General features: G+C 39.2%; 1 protein-coding gene across 4 annotated transcripts in view; it reads left to right on the top strand.

The window, feature by feature from the left end:
• Atp13a5 (ATPase 13A5) overlaps positions 1 to 21,723 on the top strand; it is a 102,351-nt gene that overhangs the window by 66,295 nt on the left and 14,333 nt on the right. For 3 of the 4 annotated variants that reach the window (XM_010624089.2, XM_033762569.1, XM_033762570.1), the window contains 4 exons: positions 8,650 to 8,692; positions 10,542 to 10,651; positions 14,143 to 14,239; positions 15,013 to 15,085. In XM_010624089.2, coding sequence (XP_010622391.1) covers positions 8,650 to 8,692; positions 10,542 to 10,651; positions 14,143 to 14,239; positions 15,013 to 15,085 — 323 coding nt within the window. Of the gene's footprint in view, positions 1 to 8,649; positions 8,693 to 10,541; positions 10,652 to 12,785; positions 13,468 to 14,142; positions 14,240 to 15,012; positions 15,086 to 21,723 lie in introns of those variants that run through there. The other variant, XM_010624091.3, reaches the window with a different exon arrangement.

Here is a 21,723-nt window from a genome sequence, read left to right on the forward strand (position 1 = left end):
TAGATTAGTTCAGAGAGAGTTCATTTTTTTGGCTATTATTTCCCTAATTTCACTCTCAGTGAATCTGTAATTGTGTACAAGAAGGATATTGATTTTTGAGTATTTTTCTTGGATCCAGCTACTTTACTGAGTCTGTCAATTAGGTCTAGAAGTCTTTTGGTGGAGTGTTTTTGGGTCTTCTATGTAGAGGAGTGGTCATAGTGGATATCCTTGTCTTTTTCCTGATTTTAGCATGAAGGTTTTCAGTTTTTTTCCACTGAGGATGATGTTGGCTGTTGGCTTTTCTTTTTTTTTTTTTTTTTTTTTTTTTTTTTTTTTTTTTTTTTTTTTTTTTTTTTTTTTATACTTTACTGACTGTCAATTAGGTCTAGAAGTCTTTTGGTGGAGTGTTTTTGGGTCTTCTATGTAGAGGAGTGGTCATAGTGGATATCCTTGTCTTTTTCCTGATTTTAGCATGAAGGTTTTCAGTTTTTTTCCACTGAGGGGGATGTTGGCTGTTGGCTTTTCTTTTTTTTTTACTTTTCATTCTCACATTTTTTTCTTTTCCCTTTTTGTTCTTCCCCTACGTATCACACCTTCCCTACACCTTTAGCTCCTTTCCTCCCATTTCTAAATGTCAGTAATCTTATTAGAATCTTATGCATTGTTGCAGAATATTTTCACCAGGGAAACTATTTGGTATTTACACATGTGGGACTTATTTATTTCACTTAGGAGTATATCTTCAATATGTATCCATTTTCCTATGAATGAATCTATTCTCTCGCTCTTTATGGCTGAGTAATATTCCATTTTATAGAAAAACCACATCTTCTTTATCCAGTTTCCAACGGATGGGCAAATAGGTTGTTTCCAAGATTTAGCTATTACAAACTGTGCCGCTATAAACATGGGTGCACATACTTCTCTGTGATATGATTCTTTTAGTTCTCTTGGAAAGATACCCAACAGAGGGATGGCTGGGTCAAATGGAACCTCCAGTCCAAGCTCTTTGAGGTATCTCCATATTGATTTCCATAGTGGTTGCACTAGTCTGCACTCCCACCAACAATGGAGGAGGGTTCCTTTCTCCCCACAACCCCGCCAACATTTGTTATTGTGTGATTTCTTGATAGCAGCCATTCTTTGTGGGGTGAGGTGGAATCTCAGTGTTGTTTTCATCTGCATCTCTCGAATGACCAGTGATGTGGAACATTTTTTCATATATTTTCTTGCTGCTTTCACTTCTTTGTATGAGAAATGTCTGTTCATTTCGGATGCCCATTTTTGGATCGGGTCTTTATATTTGGGGGGACTGATTGTTTTGAGTTCTTTATATATCCTTGATAATAGTCCTTTGTCTGAGGTACAGCTGGTAAAAATTTTTTCCCACATTGTAGATTGTCTCTTAGTTCTGCTAATGGTTTCTTTTGAAGTACAGAAGCTTTTTAGTAAGATGAGATCCCAGTTGTTGATTCTTTCTGCTAGTTCCCGTGCTACTGAGGATTTGTTCATAAAGTCTTTTCCTATACCAATGTCTTCCAGAGTTCTGCCTAACTTACTTTCCAGCAAGTTTAATGTTTCTGTTTTAATATTTAGATCTTTAATCCATTTGGATTTTAATTTAGTGCATGGCGAAAGATAAGGGTCTAATTTTAATCTGTGACAGGTTGATATCCAGTTTTTCCAACACCATTTATTAAAGAGGCTATCTTTCCTCCACTGAGGATGGTGAGCTCCTTTGTCGAAGATGAGGTAGCTGAGTACATCTGCATTTGTTTTTGTGTCTTCCAGTCTGTTCCATTGATCCTCAGGCCTATTTCTTTGCCAGTACCATGCTGATTTTATCACAGTGGCTTTGTAGTATAGTTTCAAATTGGGAATTGTTACACCTGGTGCCATGTGACTGTTGCCTATAATGGCTTTTGCTATTCTAGGTCTCTTGTGGTTCCAAATGAATTTTTGGATTCTTTTTTCTAGTTCTGTGAAATATAGTGTTGGAATTTCAATTGGCATTGCATTGAATGTATATAGCAGTTTCGGTAGTATGGCCATTTTCACTATGTTGATTCTTCCTACCCAGGAGCAGGGGATATCTTTCCATTTTTTTATATCCTCTTCGATTTCTTTTTTCAGAGTGCTGTAGTTTTCAGTGTAGAGATCTTTTGTTTCTTTTGTTAGATTGATTCCTAGATACTTCATTTTTTTGGATGCTATTGTAAAAGGAATTTTTTCCCTTATTTCTCTTTCTGTCTGTCTGTTATTTGTGTATAGAAAGGCTATTGATTTTTGGGTATTCACCTTGTATCCAGATACTTTACTGAATCTGTCAATTAAGTCTAGAAGTTTTTTGGTGGAGTTTTTTGGATCTTCAATGTAGAGTATCATATCATCAGCAAATAATGATAGTTTAACTTCTTCCTTTCCTATCTTTATTGCTTTAATTTCTTTCTCTTGTCTAATTGCTGTGGCTAATGTTTCCAGAACTATATTGAAGAGAAGTGGCGATAGTGGGCATCCTTGTCTTGTTCCTGATTTTAACATGAAGGTTTTCAGTTTTTGGCCATTCAATATGATGTTGGCTGATGGTTTTTCATAAATAGCCTTTATTAAATTGAGGTATAGACCATCTATTCCAATTTTTTGCAGGGTTTTTATCATGAATGGGTGTTGAATTTTATCAAATGCTTTTTCTGCATCTATTGAGAGGATCATATGGTTTTTGTCCTTGACTTTGTTAATATAATGTATTACATTCACTGACTTTCGTATGTTGAACCACCCTTGCATCTCTGGAATAAATCCGACTTGGTCATGATGGATGATCTTCTTAATAATCCTCTGTATTCTGTTTGCTAGTATCTTATTAAGGATTTTTGCATCTATATTCATTAAGGAGATTGGTCTGTAGTTCTCCTTTTTGGTTGTATCTTTCTCTGGTTTGGGAATCAGAGTGATACTTGCTTCCAGGAATGAATTTGGAAGTATAGCTTCTCTTTCAATTTCATTGAAAAGTTTGAAGAGTAATGGTAGTAGTTCTTCTCTAAATGTCTTGTAAAATTCAGCAGTGAATCCATCAGGGCCTGGGCTTTTCTTTGTTGGTAAGTTTTTAATTACATTTTCAATTTCACTGATTGTGATTGGGGTGTTTAAAATGTTTTTATCTTCTTCGTTCAACTTTGGTAATTCATAAGTATCTAGAAATCTGTCCATTTCTTCTGTGTTTTCCATTTTATTAGAGTACAGGTTCTCAAAGTAGGTGTTCATGATCCTCTGGATTTCTTTCGGATCTGTTGTGACTTCGCCTTTTTCATTCCTAATTGCATGGATCTGAGCCTTTTCTTTCCTTTTTTTGATAAGATTAGCTAAGGGTTTGTCAATTTTATTTATTCTTTCAAAAAACCAGCTCTTTGTTTCATTTATTTTTTGTATCGTTTTCTTAATTTCAATTGCATTGATTTCTGCTCGGATCTTTATAATTTCCTCTCTTGTTCGAGCTTTGGGTTTTTCTTGCTCTTGTTTTTCTAGGAGTCTAAGTTTCATCGTTAAGTTGTTTATTTGAGCCCGCTCTGTTTTCCTAGTGTGGGCATTCAATGTTATGAATTTTCCACGTAGAACTGCTTTCATTGTGTCCCAAAGATTCCTGTATGTTGTATTGGCATTCTCATTTATTTGTAAAAACTGTCTAATTTCTTCTTTAATTTCCTCTGTAATCCATTGATTGTTTAGGAGAGTGTTGTTCAGTTTCCATGTGCTTGTGAAGTTTCTATAGTTTCTTGTGCTATTGATGTCTAGTTTGATTGCACTATGATCTGATAATAAACAGGGGATGACTTCAATTTTTTTGCATTTATTTAGACCTGTTTTGTGAGCCAGTATGTGGTCTATTTTGGAGAATGATCCATGTGCAGCCGAAAAGAATGTATATTCTGGTTTTTGGGGGTGGAATACTCTATAAACATCTATTAAGTCCATGTGTTCCAAAGCTTGGTTCAGTTCTATTATTTCATTGTTGATTTTCTGCCTAGTAGATCTGTCAATTTGTGATAGTGGGGTATTTAAATCCCCCACTACAATTGTATTAGTGCTTATTTGGTTTTTCATGTTACTTAATATTTGTTTTATATAGTTGGGGGCATTTATATTTGGTGCATATATGTTTATGATTGTCAGCTCTTCCTCTTGAATTGTTCCCTTTACAAGGATGTAGTGTCCTTCTTTGTCTCTCTTAATGAGTTTTGGTTTGAAATTTACTTTATCTGAGAATAAGATTGCTACCCCTGCTTTTTTCTGGACTCCTGACGCATGGAGAATTGTTTTCCATCCTTTCACTTTCAGTCTATGGACTTCCTTTTGCACTAGGTGTGTTTCTTGTATACAACATATTGTTGGATTTTGCTTCTTAATCCATTCTGCCAATCTGTTTCTCTTGATTGGTGAATTGAGGCCATTGACAATGTCAATGGCTGTTGGCTTTTCATAGATAGCCTTATCCAGTTGAGATGAAGACCATCTATTCCAATTTTCTGCAGGGTTTTTAATCATGAAAATGGGTGTTGAATTTTGTTAAATGTCTTTTCTGCATCTTTTGACATGATCATATGATTTTTGTCCTTGACTTTGTTAATCTAGTGTATTACATTTATTGATTTACATATGTTGAACCATCCTTGCATCCCTGGGATAAATCTGACTTGGTCAGTGTGTATGATCTTCTTGATGACCCTCTGCATTCGGTTTGCCTGTATGTTGTTGAGGATTTTTGCATCTATGTTCATTAAGGAGATTGGCCTGTAGTTCTCTTTTTTGGTTGGTTCTTTCCCTGGTTTTACAATCAAAATAACACTTGCTTCCAGGAATTAATTTGTAAGTATTGCTTCTCTTTCAGTTTCATTGAAAAGTTTAAAGAATGGTGGCAATAGTTCTTCTTAAATGTCTTGTAGAATTCAGCAGTGAATCCATCAGAACCTGGGCTTTTCTTTTTTGGTAAATTTTTAATTACTTTTTCAGTTTCACTGATTGCGTTTGGGGTGTTTAGAATTTTTGTATTTTCTTCATTCAACTTTGGAAATTCATAAGTATCTAGAAATCTGCCCATTTCCTCTGTGTTCTCCATTTTATTAGAGTACAGGTTCTTAAAGTAAGCATTGATGATTCTTTGGATTTCTCCTAGATCTGTTGTGACTTTGCCATTTTCATTCCTAATTACATGAATTTGAGGCTTTATTTTTTTTATAATGTTGGCTAAGAGTTTATTGATTTTATTTATTCTTTTGAAAAACCAACCGTTCGATTTGTTGATTTTTTTGGTATCATTCTCTTAGTTTCCATTGCATTGATTTCTGCTCTGATCTTTATAATTTCCTCCCTTGTATGAGCTTGGGGATTTTTTCACTCTTCTTTTTCTAGGAGCTTAACATTCACCATTAGGTTTTTTTATTTGAGCTCACTCTGTTTTCCTAGTGTGGGCATTCACTGCTATGAATTTCCATGTAAAACTGCTTTCATTGTATCCCGTAGATTCTTGTATGTTGTACTGGAATTTTCTTTAAATTGTAAAAACTCTCTAATTTCTGCTGTGACCCATTGTTTTTTCAGGAGAGTGTTTTTCAATTTCCATGTTTTTGTGAAGTTCTTATGGTTTTTTATGCTATTGATCTCCAGTTTAATTGCACTATCATCTGATAATATACATGGGATAACTTCAATTCCTTTGCCTTTACTTAAAAATGTTCTATGAGCTATCATGTGGTCTATTTTGGAAAATGATCCATGTGCAGCCGGAAAGAATGTATATCCTGATTTTGTGGGGTGGAACACTCTGTAGACATCTATTAAGTCCATTTGCTCAAAAGCTTGGTTCAGTTCTAGTATTTCATTGTTGATTTTTAGTCTAGATGATCTGTCTATTTGTGACAGTGGGATATTGAGGTCCCCACTACTATAATTGTGTTAGTGCTTATTTGGTGTTTCATATCCCTTAATATTTGGTTTGTATGGTTGGGGGCATTAGTGTTTGGTGCATATATATTTATGATTGTCATCTCTTCCTCTTGGATTGTTCCCTTTACAAGGATGTAGTGACCTTCTTCATCTCTCTTAATTAGTTTTGGTTTGAAATTTACATCGTCAACAAATAAGATAGCTTACTGCTGATTTTTCTCCAGGTTCCTGTCACATGGAAAACTGTTTTCCATCCTTTTACTCTCTGTCTATGAGTTTCTTGTTCAAGTAGGTGTGTTTCTTGTATATAGCATATTGTTGGATTTTGCTTCTTAATCCATTCTGCCAGTCTATGTCTTTTGATTGGTGAAATTTGAGCCATTGATATTGATGGTTATAACTGATATGTATTGACTTATCATTGTCATGTTATTTTCCTGTTGTTGGTTCTTTCTTATTTTTCTCCCTCTCCCCTTAAATTCTTACCTATTGAATTTGCTATTTTGGGCCTCATGGAGTTGTGACCTTCATTGTCTTTTTTTAGGATATTTAAAAAAATTGTTTGGAGTGCTGGTTTGGTATTCATGAAGTTTCTCAGGTGTTCTTTGTCATGCAATTATCTTATTTCTCCATAAATTTTCTGCTTTGTTTTGTTTTTTGAGACAGGGTCTCATTATGTCGTGGAGACTGACCTGGGACTCACTATGTAGCCCAGGCTGGTCTCAAACTCACAGTGATTCTCCTGCCTCAGCCTCCCGAGTGCTGGAATTACAGGCATGTGCCACCATGCCTGGCTACTCCATCAATTTTGAAAGATAGTTTTGTAGGATACATCAGCTTAGGTGGAGGTAGTTTTCTTTCTTTTTTTTTTTTTCAGCTTTAATTGAGTTTATTGGTACATTTTAGGGATACAGTACAGTTACATTCATTGTTGGGATCTTGTACCTCTACATGACAAGTCTTGGTTCTCATTTTTTCCCCTTACCCCATCCCTACACCTAGCTCCTTTCTTTCCATTTCTCAATGTCAGTAATCTTATTAGGATCTTCTGTATTATTGCAGATTATTCACACCAGAGAAATTATTCGGTATTTAGACATGTGTGCCTTATTTATTTCACTTAGGAGTATATCTTCAATACATATCCATTTTCCTATGAATGAATCTATTTTCTCATTCTTTATGGCTGAATAATATTACATTTTTTAGAAAAACCACATCTTCTTTATCCAGTTTCCAACTGATGGGAAAATAGGCTATATCCAAGTTTTAGCTATTACAAACTGTGCTGTGACGCTATAAATATGGGCGCTCATACTTCTCTGTGATATGATTCTTTTAGTTCTTTTGGAAAGATACTCAGCAGAGGGATGGCTGGGTCAAATGGAACCTCCAGTCCAAGCTCTTTTGATTTCTATAGTGGTTGCTCCAGCTCATTTTAATTACACCAGGAAAGATAACTGATTAGATCAGTCACAACACTAGCCTGAGTGATACAATCAGCAAAAATCAAATAAAAAATAGCTTAGAAAATGACAATTTGTGGTAGTTCTTAATCTATCACCTTTAACCATGTGAAATAAAATGAAATCAAAGACTAGCCCAAAATATGTTTATAATGAATCAACTGATCAATATAGTAACTTTACTCTTTGGAATGGGAATTTAGGAGTAAGACCCTCTTACTACTATTCACTTCTGCTCTAGCACTGGGCAATGGCCTTTAAGACCCCCTGTTCCACTGCAGTATTGATGAGGTACAGGCATAGCCAGGAAGCCAGAGTCAGGGGGTGGTGGTGGTGGTGGTGTTGGGTTGGGTTGGGCTGCTGGAAGCACCCGCAAGGCTCAGGTCCTTGCCTGTCCATTGGTGTTGGGGAGGTGGGAGGAGGGAGGTTGGGAGGGGGAGGGGCTCACACCAATGGCTTCACACAGCTTTCAACCTCACTGGTCTGCTGGTGGCCATTTACATTTCTTTTGTGGAGTTGACTCACATATATGTATATATAAAACACATCTTTTTTCTTTTTCTCTTTATTGGTAATTTGGATTTTCTGTTTTTGGAAAAAAGTCCCTGAATCTTAGCTAGTACTGCCATTAACCAATACCCCTATAATGCATTGTTTACTAGTCATAGAAGACAGATTGTGTCTTGCATAAGAAATCCCTTTCCCCTAGCAACATCTTTAATTGTTAGCCTTCTATTTATATCTTGTTTGCATATGCATCTGGCATGGATGGGGAGCATATTATTTCATTGTCATCCTGAGATGCCTCAAGAAGATGTATATATGTCTTTAGTTGTAACTGTTAAATTATATCCCAAATGCTTCTGATCCTAGTGCCTGAGCTGTAAGCTCTGCTGGGAAATGCTGTAACAGTGACTGCATATTCTTCAACTTGGCCTTCATAGATATAATTAAACAGGACTTCTTTTGAAGTGTGCGATGACTGTCTTTGGCAACGTCCTTGGTGATATCAGTGCCATTTCAATGTGACTGATTGAAACAATTTCAATGATGCAGTGGCCTTTTTCCTCTGGGATGAGGTCTCTTCACACCACTTTCCCCTTCAGCCTGGTTCCACATGCGTTCAGGACACACACATGTGCTCACACACACATATACACATGTACACAGTGTGCACATGTACTGTGTCTAAGTTAATTATGATGGAAATGATCCCAATGGGCTACTCAGCAATGAATCTTTTGTGTCCTTCCCTCTGTAGTTACTGTGTGGGCATGTGCGGAGATGGAGCGAACGACTGCGGGGTGAGTAGGAATGACTGTTCTCATATGAGCAGCTCAGTGTCCCTATTGAGGACCCCAAAGTCTCCTGGGGCCTAACTCTTCATCCTTGCATGAGCCACTACCCGATCCCTCTGCTGAGCATACCCGTCTCTGCCTGAATATGAGCTAGAAGTTCAGAAAAATAAGTGAGGTGGATCAGTACAGCTGTTTTCAGCAACCCCTGCAATAATAAATACTGAGTTTCTTGTAGTTCAGACCCAGAAGGGACTCTGCGGGATGAGCTGGTTTCAGTCTCCTGTGTTATCAGTGAGGGAATGGAAAGAATCGAAATGTGTTGTGCATATGTGTATAGGTGCCAGCTCCTCACGGTGAACATTACTGTTACACACTGTAAACGTTGATTTAAAAAAAAAAAAGGAAATGAAGTCTCTGGAAGGGAGATGAAGTGTTTCTGCCTGAAGGCAAACAGCTGATAAAGTCTGAGTGAAGGAAAATTTTGAAATTGTTCATTAAAGTTTTGAACTATGTGTAAATTGTATCAGTCTCTACCAAACTTCTATTCTGGGGCTAATTTTTCAAAATTAGTTTTACCAGAAACTCTTACAGTCAGTGAAATCCTAGACTAGTTATTACATACTGTAGCACAACTGTAATTGAATGACTCTTAAAAGATTTCTTATACACAATAGTTTAATACCCATTTTCAATTGTGAGTTCTAATGATATAGTTGAAACAACAGTTTACTTTGAGGACTATGTGCATAAGGAAATTTTCAGTAGCTAGTTGTGGAGAAGTGACAGGACACTCACCTCACATATGCAAGGCCCCTAGTTCAATCCCCAGTACCACAAAAGAAAAACCACTGAAGAGACAGGGAGGAGCTAGATATTTGTTATGCTTTTTTCTTAAGTATTTTCTTGAAAGTCTTGTGAAAACTATGTTCATATTTAGAGATTGATCTTAAGTTCTTCTGTGTGGTTTCATGAGAAGAAGCTAGAGCTAGTTGTGAGTCTGTTCTTTAAAATCTAGAGTGAAAACACATTACTATTAATTATATGGATTTAGAACAAAGATATCAAGTACTAAAAATGGCATGGTCTCTGCTCCCCAAAGAGTTCATTGCTTGATGGGAGAGAGAATCATGCGTAGAACTAATTCTAACATATGGTAGATGATCTTAAATTATTCAATATAAACCAGCTGTGGTACTAGGTAGTCTGTATTTTATAGAACCACATAAATATAAAATCTCATTTTATGCCCACACAATTCTTATAGAATTTGGACCTTTCTGGTCTGTCTACTGACCAATCTGCTCTCTGTTTTAGTCTTGATGAGAAACAAATTCTCCCCTATTTCAGTGAAGAAATACATCTGTCCCACTGCATCTGTGATAAGTGTCATCTGATCTGTCTCCGGTGGCGATGCTTTCTGTCCTTTGCAGCAGTTAGCTGGTTACCTCGCTCAGGCAGAGTAGAGAAAGGTGGATATTAGTTCTTTCCCCATTTATTGTGAAGACAGCCTGCAATGAGATGGTGAAGATCCCTAAACAGTAATCATTCAAATTCTATCATTTTTTAAATAAACTTTTGACATATAACCCTCCCCCCAGCTAATACACATGTGGACACACACCCCACCACTACCACCATTCTACCTCTGGAGCACTGTTTAGTTGGTGCCTCTTTCACTGGTGACTATGGATAGGGGAGAGAGGCCAGTCCAGATGGACGGACAACACGATTAGAGACTCAGAGATGGGTGGGTCCAGTGTTATAATTCTGGAACATGAAGAACAGCCTCATGGTGAATGAGTAGTTAGAGAGCGGCCAGAAAGTTCTTAGGTATGACATGGATGGGTTGTTCCAGGCTTTGAAAATGGCTCATGCAGGCATCTCGCTGTCAGAGCAGGAAGCATCGGTCGCATCCCCCTTCACCTCCAAAGCAGCCAACATCGAGTGTGTGCCGCATCTCATCAGGTAAGCCGCTTCTTCCCTTCCACCCCACAGCTGTGGGCTCATTATCTGGCCTCGCAAACAGATGGAGTTCCGCTCTGACTTAGTCCTGAGCGGTGTGGGTGAGTGCTGTTGGGGCACCAATGGAGGCAGACATGAGCACCGCTGGAGAATGCTAGGTGCAAAACCCACCAAAAAGTGACTTTCCCTGAACCCCAAAGAGTAAGTGGGTGTGTCACGTAGACAGCTGAAAGCTTGATTTAGGATTTCAAACTTGATCGTGTTTCTTCTCCTGTCCTTTCTTTTATATGCTGGGTGCTTCCTGGAATAAGTATTCCAGGAGTTTGGGATGGGCAGGAAATCAGAGCAGGAACATTCTTTTTTTAGGTAGCTTCCTCCAATATTATAGGTCTCCAAGATGAAAATTAGCAAATACCCATACTTTTATATAAACAATATTACAATTGATTAGGGAAAGGAAGAAGTAAGAAAACTTTTTTTTCCCACTATAGAACCATCATTTCACACTCATTTCTGATCTTAGTTCTATTTGTATAGTATAGTTAACAAGAAAACATTAGTTTTTATATTTTATTATCAATCTATTTCCCCGTGGCACTATTTATTCCCCCTGTAGCACTTGGGGGCAACGGCATGGTCTGTGGTCTGGAAGTCATCATCAAATTTTAAGTATTGTACAGAAAAAACAATCATGAAATTGTATACCACATCCCTTGGTGAGTTAGAATGAACAGGTTTCTGGCAGGAATGCATCAGTCCTGAAATTCCAGGCCCTGACTTTGTGTAAATCAGGTAGCTGGATGCATCCATCAGAACCATCAAAGGCCACTACCTTCTCCATGCCCAAGGTGGCTCCACTTTGCAACTCTAGATCCCTGCTTCTAAGGCAATTTTGGTCCTTGATATCAATCGCTGAGGTGCAGCAGCTCAGAATGTGTTCTCTTTCCTTGACCTATCACCAAACAGGCATGATGCCTTACTGATCTCTCTGTGTATACCATCTCTCCAGTCTACTCGCTTACCATTTCTGTTGCATTAGCCTTGTTTTGCATCATGGCGACTATACAATGATAGTATTGATAGAATGGTTTCCATTATCAGTGCAACTCATGGAGCTCTTTAAGCGTTATTCTTAGAAAGGTGGTAAGTAAAGAAAAAAAAAATATATATATATACAACACAGAGAAGCATGTTGAAAGATGTTCAATAAATTTCCTTAAAGTAAATTAATGCCTAGAAAATACAATAAATGTTCCAGTTGTGGGGTGCAAGAACTCAAGCCAGGATGACCAAACAGAGGACTAGGACTTATATGCACAGAATGGAGGTAGGAGGGAATTCGAGGTGGAGGAAATGGGAATGGCAGATCTGGAAATAAGGTCATAACTGGAGAATCAGCTGCAGGACAGTTAGTCAAACTGAGCAGGAATGCTCAGGTGGGAGTTCTGGGGACAGAGCTGGAGAGCCAGGAGTAGAAGCTTACCTAGGGAGTTTGACCTCCTGGACAGATATTCGAAGTGCCTGCCCCATCGTTCCAAACTACAGGACTTCACACCTTCCTCACGTACATTCCCCAACACATTTACAAATGCAGCTCGCTGTTTCAGAACACAGTCATGATGTGAATTTCCCTAGTAGCAGATGGCTTAGTAAGACTTCAGGGCAGAGAGCCTTTGCTTTTATATTTCACAGATTCATAAAAATCATATATGGTTCGGCTCTATTAGACTCACTCTACCCTTTGTTCTTTTATACCCCTACTAATTTCTGGCTGAGAAAACACTTCAGGGGAGCAAGGAGATCCAGTGTAAGTGCATAGGTGCAGACTCACAGGTTTGAGGGGTGATTCACTTGTTGTGTAGTTCAAGTTCCATAGGGCAAGGACAGCATCTTAGTCATTATTGTACTAGGTGTTGTGCCTTGTACTGAGCTCGGTACATGAGAGCATTGGAAGGATTGTGCGATATGTGTGAACAAATATGGGAGCCACTCAAAATTCACAATCATGAAAAGTAGCAGCAATTTCAGAGGACCGTGCAAGCACTCTTTGTCTTTTTACTTAGAGTGGACTCTTTCATTTTCCTTCTTTCTCTTGAATCTGGGTGTTTTTGTTTCCTGGACACACACCCCACTGCAGGAAACAGAAGAAATCACAGTGTTTATGTCAGACTTGGGAGAACAATACAGGATTCACATGCTTGCTCTTCTCAGATTGTCTCCTTTTCCGTTCACTGTGCTGAAAATAAATGGCAGCGCCTCACAGCCTGGTGGAAAACATCTGCCCAAGCTCCCTGGCCCATCTCCCCGGCCAACTCTCCCATCTTGCCTGAGGCACAGTGGTTAGTAGTTTGCCCATGTTTTCCTTTTACTGTCCCTGTCTGGTTAACAAAGTATTAGAACAGAGCAGGCATCCAAGTCAGTGGGGGCGAGGAATGAAGTGAGTGTGGGTCCCTCTCACGTAGATTCATTTCTTCCCTCACAAAAGCAAGCTGAGGGACCTTCCAGCACTGCGACCTCACACTGTCTTCCTCCTGGCCGGCCACCACCCACTACCCAACAGAGTACACTGAAGAGAGTAACAGCTCACATGGAATTCTTCTTAAATACGGGGACTCTCCACTTCCAAAGCTGCAGTTCTCACTATATTCTTGATCTCTTGATCTCCACACCAGCTCAAACTATTATCCTGGGTTTTCCCTAGAATACCAAGGCCTACTAAGACCAGCAACACCTATTCTATCTCAAATATTAGAGTTGCACCTATACTTCCAACAAAGTGAGAGCACCATCCTTTAGTTTTGAGTCTCTAAGGGCCTCTAAGACACACACAACAATTTCTAGGAAGCATATATTGTTAAAATACAAGGAATCACAATCAAGTCAATGCTGGACATTTTGTACCCTATCATAGTGTTCTACTGTGTTTCTAAAATGCATGGTTGTCTTCTGACTTTTTTTTTTAACTTCCAAATTGATGTTTTATTTCATTATTGATTTTTAAAATACTCTGATCTCGCTGAAATTCTTTTTTTTTAATTTTTAGAAATTACTTTTATCTGTACATTTTAGGTATACAATATAATGACATTAGCCTTCTTACTAGGATTGTGCCTTCTTAAAGGATTGTGCCTGATTCATCGTGCATTCTCCATGACACTTAGTGTAATGTTGCTACCTCATACGACCTACATAAAAGTGAATCAAGAATCTATAAGGGAAGTAATGACTAAAGAAGAGAATGAATGAATGAGTGATGAAGTAACTGAGAGGATGAATCAATGATTAAGTGAATATATATCAAGGGGCTATTAAAAATCAAATTCCCGGGCCAGGGATTTAGCTCGGTGGTGCAGCTGCCTATCTTGCAAGGTCCTGAGTTCAATCCCCAGCACCCCCCGCCCCAATCAAGGTCCTTTGGAAGTATAAAAGAGACTAAGAGATGTGTTCCAGATTTATTTGTTTGTTTGTTTGTTTGTTTGTTTGTTTTCAAACAGAGAAGGCCGCGCTGCTCTGGTTTCATCATTTGGGGTGTTTAAATACTTGACCATGTATGGAATAATCCAATTTGTTGCAACAGCACTGCTCTATTGGGTATGAAACAAAATTTTTTCTTCCCAGTTCTAATTATATTTATATCTATGGCTTATTCTTTGGGGTGTGGCTTTGATACAGGGTTTTGTGTCATATAATAAATGAGGTTTCTTGAATTAGATGCCCACGTGCTTGGGAGCCTGGTATAAGGGTGCTGAAGGGCGGTGGGGCAGGAATAAGTCAATGTGGATTCCTTTTCTAGGGTGCTACTTTTTTCTGGGTAACCTGAGACTCTTGACCTCTCCAAGCCTGTTTTCTTCCCCTGGAGTATAAAGAGAGTTTTTGAGTAGCCTAAATATAACTCAACAGGAAGTGGATCAGTCTCTAACTGTGGAATATTTGTGATAAAAGACTGAGAAAAGATTAAAAGGAAGAGAAGTTGTTGGATTTGATTTTGAAGGACTACAATGTTAAAAAGTCCCATACTGGAGATTTACTCCTGAACCTACCCACTTAAACAGATAAACATATAGTTAGAAAAGGATTACCAATATTTTAATAGTGAAAAATAACTCTTATAATTAAATAATAAACATTTAATTCCATAGTTACTGATTCACTGCTAGGATGGAATTAATTCAAATACTAGAAAATGGTGACTCAATCTCATTTTGTCCAATGAGGTGCTAAGGATTTTAGTTGCATCATTTTCTTCTTGAATAGGGCCGAAAAATAATAGTTGCCTTCTAACTACTTTTGAAAGAATGTTGGAAATGATAAAAATGCAGCCATGACAGAAGCCACACTTATCTTTACCTTTGTTTCTTTTTCAGCAACTACAACTCTTTGGGAATTACCAGTATCTCATGCAAGATATAGCCATTACTTTGATGGTCTGTTTAACAAGTAAGCTCTTTAGCAAAGCAAAGTGTTCCTATTTATCTGTGAAAGTCTACAGAGGCAGCAATTAGAGCTTCTGAGAAAGTGCTATCCTAACTGCTCAAACTTCTTTGCCTATGAATTTTTTGAAAGTGGTATCGGGAGTGGGTTGAAGTCGGAAGTCTCCAGACTTTTTGGTAAAATATCTTGATAAGAAATAGGTCTTATCCTCAAAAGCTTATCAACATATTTAGTGTATTCTGGTCTCTTTGTAATTTGTTTCTTGTATGTAGAAGAATGAACAAGAAATCCAAAAAGGGATTTTTTTTAAAACCCAAAGTTCACTTTCCTTTATTCAGCTCTGCTCCATATTGATGTAAAACTAGGTTTTTGATGGGTCTTTGACACATGAGAGCAAATGCTAACATTTGATTGTAGTGGAATTTTCTCAAAAGCAAGGTGTGGCTTACAGCAGCCATTGCTCATTCCTGTCCTTTGAGATGGCTCTGATAAAGTATTTCCGATCGAGTAACTCAGGGCTTGATACTAACTCTTAATAAGCGAGAAGGGTGACTGCCTCGACAGGAAATAAAGCAAAAGAATGGCATTGTCATCTCCTTTTCTTTGTCCAACAATGCAGTGCTATAAAATATAACAGATAAGATATCAGGCATTGCCGAACATTAATAACTTCAAGAATTTCATGACACTGGTATTGAAGTCATTCATTACATCAACCCAATGACAGAATTTACCAGTCCCATGGATGTAAGCAGTATCAATTTTGATCATTAGGGTTGAAATGTCTCTTCGTAGCCTATAAAATATTTTTCTACATGCTATTAATATTAACATGACTGAATGATTTTGAATCAATGATGGTGCTTCTATGATGTTTGATGATTTTAATCAATTTGCATGATTTATTTGTGAAGGATGCTGAAAAGCAAAAGGAGCACTAGGAATTTTCAAGAGCTGAGCTAGCCCACAGTGGCATGGGAGTGATGTCGTGGTTCTTCACCTTGCCCTGTCTCTGTGACCTTTGGCAAGTCACTCAAGAAATAATTTCCTAATGTGAAATGCTTTTTAGGGCGCTGGAGATCAGAAAAAGTGGTGTCCATGGAGTATAAATTACAGTGCAAGGTACACTAAGGACTCCTAGCAAGCTGAATGACCTCGCAGTGCACCTCTCCTCTCTGTCTTCTTTTGAGATGACTGGTTAGCTGTGCAAACACTTAAAAGGTATCAGAATGGACAGGACCCAAACATGAACATCAGTTTTAGTTTTGCCTCGGAATTGCTTTATGACCTTTAGCAAGTGTTCTGACCTTTTGCACACTCAATACCTTGATATTGGGTATAGAGTTGACACCCACAGACTGCCCTATTTGACTGTGTCCCATGGCGCTAACCTATTGACACTCATGCCACCTGGTCACACTTGAATCCCAGCCATCATTCAGCCTATGTTCAGTGAGTGCTGGAATAACTCAGTAAAGGTCTGTGATCATCTCTAGAAGAAGAAAGCCCCGGGTGGGGTAGGTCAGATAGACAATGTTCCATCAGAACGACCTTATCCAGTGACTAGTAAGAAATCATGTAGCTGGTTGCATAAGTAGGATGAACTCTGAGGATGTTGGTGAAGATGAGAGTAGAAGCTGGAAAAGGGGGTTTTTGTTTGTTCTTTGCTCTCTGATTTCAAATACTTTTCCCACCTTGCAAGTTTAGTCATCCCAAAGGCAGATCATTTTCTGGTCAGTTCTAGGGATTACAATGATCTCACCCTTAGGTGTGAAAAGTCCTGGTATCATAAATTAATATCCCACATTTGTATCTAATTCAAAGATTTTCTTTCACTAGATCAAGGCTGATCTATGGCAAGCAGTGAGAGAGAAAGGAAGTGCCGCCTCTGAGTTCCCTTTTGCACACACTCTGCAGCCCACTTCAGGGACTAAGAACAGGAAGAGAGTGTTTGCTACTTAGGTGGGGGATTGTGGTTCTCTCCTGTCAGAGACCCTGTAAGGCAGGCATCTAACTCAGGTGTACTGCAGGGCTCACTGGTGAGTCCTTCAGAACCTCCCTGCGGAGGGCTCTAGTCGAAGGCTTCCCGACAGGGGTACTGCTCTTCCCTCTGACCCCTTAGGAATATTTTCTGCAGCTGTCTCCAGATGGAACGTACCTTAAAGACTAGCAGGTCACACCACTGAGCACATTCCTTCCAGGACAGCTCTAACCTGGCTGATTTCCTTGGCTTCTCCTTGACTTTCCAGACTGTAGTGGTGTAGCTTGCTCTTGCCCCCTGCTTCCTTTTCTCTCCCCATGATTTCACAGTAGTGAAGGAGCGACAAAAGCAAACGCTCCTCCCAAAACCATCTCCAGTCTCTGCTACCGTGGTTCTTTTGAATTCTCCTCATTGGGTTGTGGCAATGCTGAGAAGAAAATAACAGTTCATGCTACTCCTAATGGTCCCCTTTAAAGAATCCCTTAATGATCTCTGTCCTTTTCTCTTATACAGTCAGTCATAGAAAATTGGGATGGGGGAGTCATGTATATTATAGTTGAAGGATGAATATGGATCTCTTTTGTAAGGTATCGTGATTACCTCTCTTCACACTAAATTGGCATTTAACGTTCATTGTCCTCAAATATGAGACTTGGAAAAACTCTTCACATAACAGGAAAAGCACAGTTCAACACCCTGTTGCCCTGACGTCTTTCTCCTACTCTGTGTTGGACACATAGGTGCCCAGTGCATAACAAGGTTGATGACTCAAGCTGGAGTTTAGTGCGGGATTTACATAAATGAATGAATGACCCACAGGCCCATGCTATTGAAGGGCAGAAAATAGCAGGTGCTTTGGAAATTCAGAGGAAGGAGAGATTGCTTCTGATCATGCTGAAAAAAGGAGGACATAGCAAGGAAGAAAGGGGAGAGAGATAGGGCCGACTTCGTGGGAGAAGTAGTATTCCCAGTTACGTAGGAAAGATGAGTAGATCTCAAAATCTTTTCCTAAAAGGGCATTTTAAGGAGAAGGAAGCAGCACGAGCAAGAGTTGATGAATACGGGGTATGCATTTTTCTGTTCGACCCAAGTCTAGGGTGTGTGAGAAGAAGCAGCAGGAGATAAGATTTGAAGAAGTGAGCTGGGCCGGATCACAGAGTCTTTACTGCCAGAGTGAGACCCGTGCACGTTTGTCTGCAGCCCTGGGGAGTCACTGACAATTAGATGTGGTCACTGTTAAATGACTCTCATCAAAGCTCCTTGCTCTTTCAGGTTTTCAGGTAAAGGTTTAGTACTTGGAAAAGACAGTACTATCACACAGTAAATTAATTTACTTCTCCATACCTACCTTGCCTGTTCCCACAGATTTTAAGGCAGCGACGGCAGCTAAAGAGACATAATGCTTTAAAGAGAAAAATCAAGAAGAAAAACAAAATGAAGTCAGGAGGAAAGTCAGTTAATTAGGAAAATGCATGTCTTGAAGTCCAATGTGACCCTCATCTGAGTAGCAGCCATCTTGAAGTTTCGTGCTAATGTCTCTGTGCCCTTTGATAAGAGTTACTTGAGCTAGATCAAGAAAGCAAAGGAGAAAAGGAATTACAAATATAATTGTCAGAAAAGAAAACCTGAGAACAGAAACGCTAAAGCACCTGGGCCTCAGGAAGGAGGTGGCAGCAATGACTGCAAAACCAGATCCCTTTCTTTATTTCCAAACAACCATCTATCTTTACCCTCTATCTTCTTTTTTCTCCATTCCTATAGTTTTAATCTGAGTTCTACTCATTCATCTTGCAAATGTCCCCCCATCAGTGACACTGGTATGAATCTCCATAGCCTTTCTGCTTGTCTTCCCATAGTTAATGAACTCAGCCTCTTATTGTTCCATTTGCCAATGTTTGGAAGAGAAAATTTACTGACTTAATTTGAGTGTAATGCCCACCTCTAGGCCAGGATTTTTATGAATGAAGGAGAGTTTGTATAATTCAACTTCATTTAGAATTCAACTTCATTTAGACCAAACACTCCAACACTTGGGAGGAGACCATATCCAGAGAAGTAGGTGTGAGAATAAATTTCTTCCTTACATAAATGCATCTCTTACTCAAATCCCATCAGTGCTTCACTGAGCCCTAGCCTTTTCTGGGTTGTGAACCCCCTGGAGAATCTGCTAGAAGACGTAGATCTCTTTTCACTTCAGAAGTCCCAGGCTGCACACTCAGAATTTTGCATTTAGTTTTGGTGGGTTTATGGGCCTCTTGATGTTTGACTTACATGATTTGCAAGGTGTACACTATGAAGTAAATCAACTACCAGATATTCAAATGATGCTGAGCAATTAAAATTTATCCTTTGAGAGAACAATTCGAAATGGCAAATTCCTCTCAGGTAGCAGGCCCTGTGCTAGGTTTAGTGAGGTACAGAAAGATGAATGAGTCAGGGTTTCTTTCCCTCAGGAAGCTCACAATCTGCTGAGTGCATAGGCAAATAACTAGATGGAACTCAGAACACCCATGCTATAGCAGCAATAAGAATAATATGTAGTGGGGACTCAGAAGAGGGAATGATTAATTCTGAATAAATTAAATTATTAATATATTAATATATTAATTCTCTAAATATATTAATTTAGAGAATTTCATAAGTTCTGTTTCCTCTGCACACAATCTGATAAGCATATATCCTTTTCATTTTAAGGAATGGATAATTTAGGGAGGTTCTTATGGCTACTGATGAATAGAGGTGCTATCCACACTGGTATTTGGGGGCTCCTCATCGTGTTCTTCTCTATGTAGAAACCCATCACAGTCTGGAATGCTGTGGAGCGAAGAACATGGGGCTTTACAGTCAGGCAGACTTGAGTCAACACCGTTATTTTGTCAGTTACTGGGGGTCTTTAGGCAAGGGACTCCAGCTCTCAGAACTTCAGTTTCTCCTTCTTCTCCATTGCTTCTAAAGGAAATACAGATAATGTTCATGAAACACTTGGCATATGAGGTCTGGAACCTAATAGGTGTCCTAAGATAGTAGTCATTATTTTTCTTTTCATTTATGATCAGAAATACAGATTCCCTGTTAGAATTATTAGAAGTCTCTAATGTGGAAAAAGTCAAATCACTCCATGTAAGGATATCAAATAGCAACTACCCCCGAAATGCAGCAGCTTATACTGCCAAGCAGCTCTACTCCCCCATCATGGGCCTGCAAGTTGAATGGAGTTCAGCTGATCTGGGTTGCTCAGCTAAGCCACTCTGCGTGGGGATGTAGATCATATGATCTTGGTCAAGCTATGGGATTTGTTTTGGGTCTGTTCTATGTCTTTCCCTCCAGAGCCAGGGTGAATAGGCAGTCAGGATATAGTCTCACTGAGAATCATTCAGAGCAAGGCAAGTGATGTAGGGATGCTAACCAATGTTACTAACCAGTGTTAATATCTCTTTGGCCAGGATCACATAGTGAAGCCCAAATAACTCTAGCTCTATGAAGCCAATAATTCCATCTAACACCATTCTTGCATAAAAGTAAACAAAACAGAAGGCCAGAAACTACAAAGTGAGCATGTGTGAGAAATAAGACCAATGCAGCAGAGGCCAGAGCTGTGATTCCACCTCACTCATGGACTCGCGGCTTCTTCCTGAGCTCCTGGTCACCTTGGCTTTGGATGCCACAGTGCAGAGAGACTGCCAAGCTCTGCAGCGCCTGCCTTGTGTGACCTAGGAGGATGGTCTCTTTGCACTGTCTTTGGCATGGACCATGGTCCACATTGTGAGCCCTTTCTTTGGGCATCCAACCCAACCCAATGGCTTCTGACACCATCTACCCAGAGTTAGGCCAAACACCACATGCCAAAGACACAGTCTCTACAAAACTGCCTTCATTTTAGACATTATCTATAAGTTCTGGGATCCCCCTGTCACCTGGAGCTGTGACTAACTGGGTTAATTTATGGGTTCTCACTACTCCACAGGTTCAATAATTTGCTACAATTCACAGAACTCAGATACATGCTATACTTATGATTACAGTTTTATTTAGAGCAAGGGGATATAAATCAGAGCCAGTTAAAGGGAGAGACACTTGAAGTAAAGTCTGGAGAGGCCTGATATGACTTCTGTTATCCTTTCCCTGAGGAGTCAGGATGCCTCCCTGTCTTGGCACGTGGATATGTGACACAGTGCCGAGTCCTGCCAACCAGGGGAGGGAAACTGAAATTCAGAGCCTACCGTTTTTACTGAGTTTTCATTATGCAAAACCAGACTGAGTGAACTGTTGGCCACAGGTTGAACTTAATCTCCACGTTCCAAGTCTCTTGGAGGTCAGGCTGAGATGTGACTCAAGATCACACAGTTGGTTTTGGGGGGTACGGACAGCCCTATTCTTGAGTAATACTATTAATACAAATTCTTTTCACATCCACTGTCATTCATCTTGGCATAAACTGTCAGGGACTGCTATGAAAAAGTACAACACTCTTGTCACTCAGGAAATGTCAGGGCTTCAGAGAAAGCATCACAGGAGCTGGGAACAAAATTCATTATTGCACAATCTATCTGTGCCTGTCATTGGGCTTCAAATTCTTTGGGGGAAGAGGCAATGGTCTTTCTACTCCTGAGACTCCACAGCCTCTAGCCCAGCACCTTGCTTAAAAAAAAAAAAAAAAAACAAA

Source organism: Fukomys damarensis, unplaced genomic scaffold (assembly GCF_012274545.1).
Source record: "Fukomys damarensis isolate Sample0158 unplaced genomic scaffold, DMR_v1.0_HiC HiC_scaffold_12, whole genome shotgun sequence".
NCBI classification, from domain to species: Eukaryota; Metazoa; Chordata; class Mammalia; order Rodentia; family Bathyergidae; genus Fukomys; species Fukomys damarensis.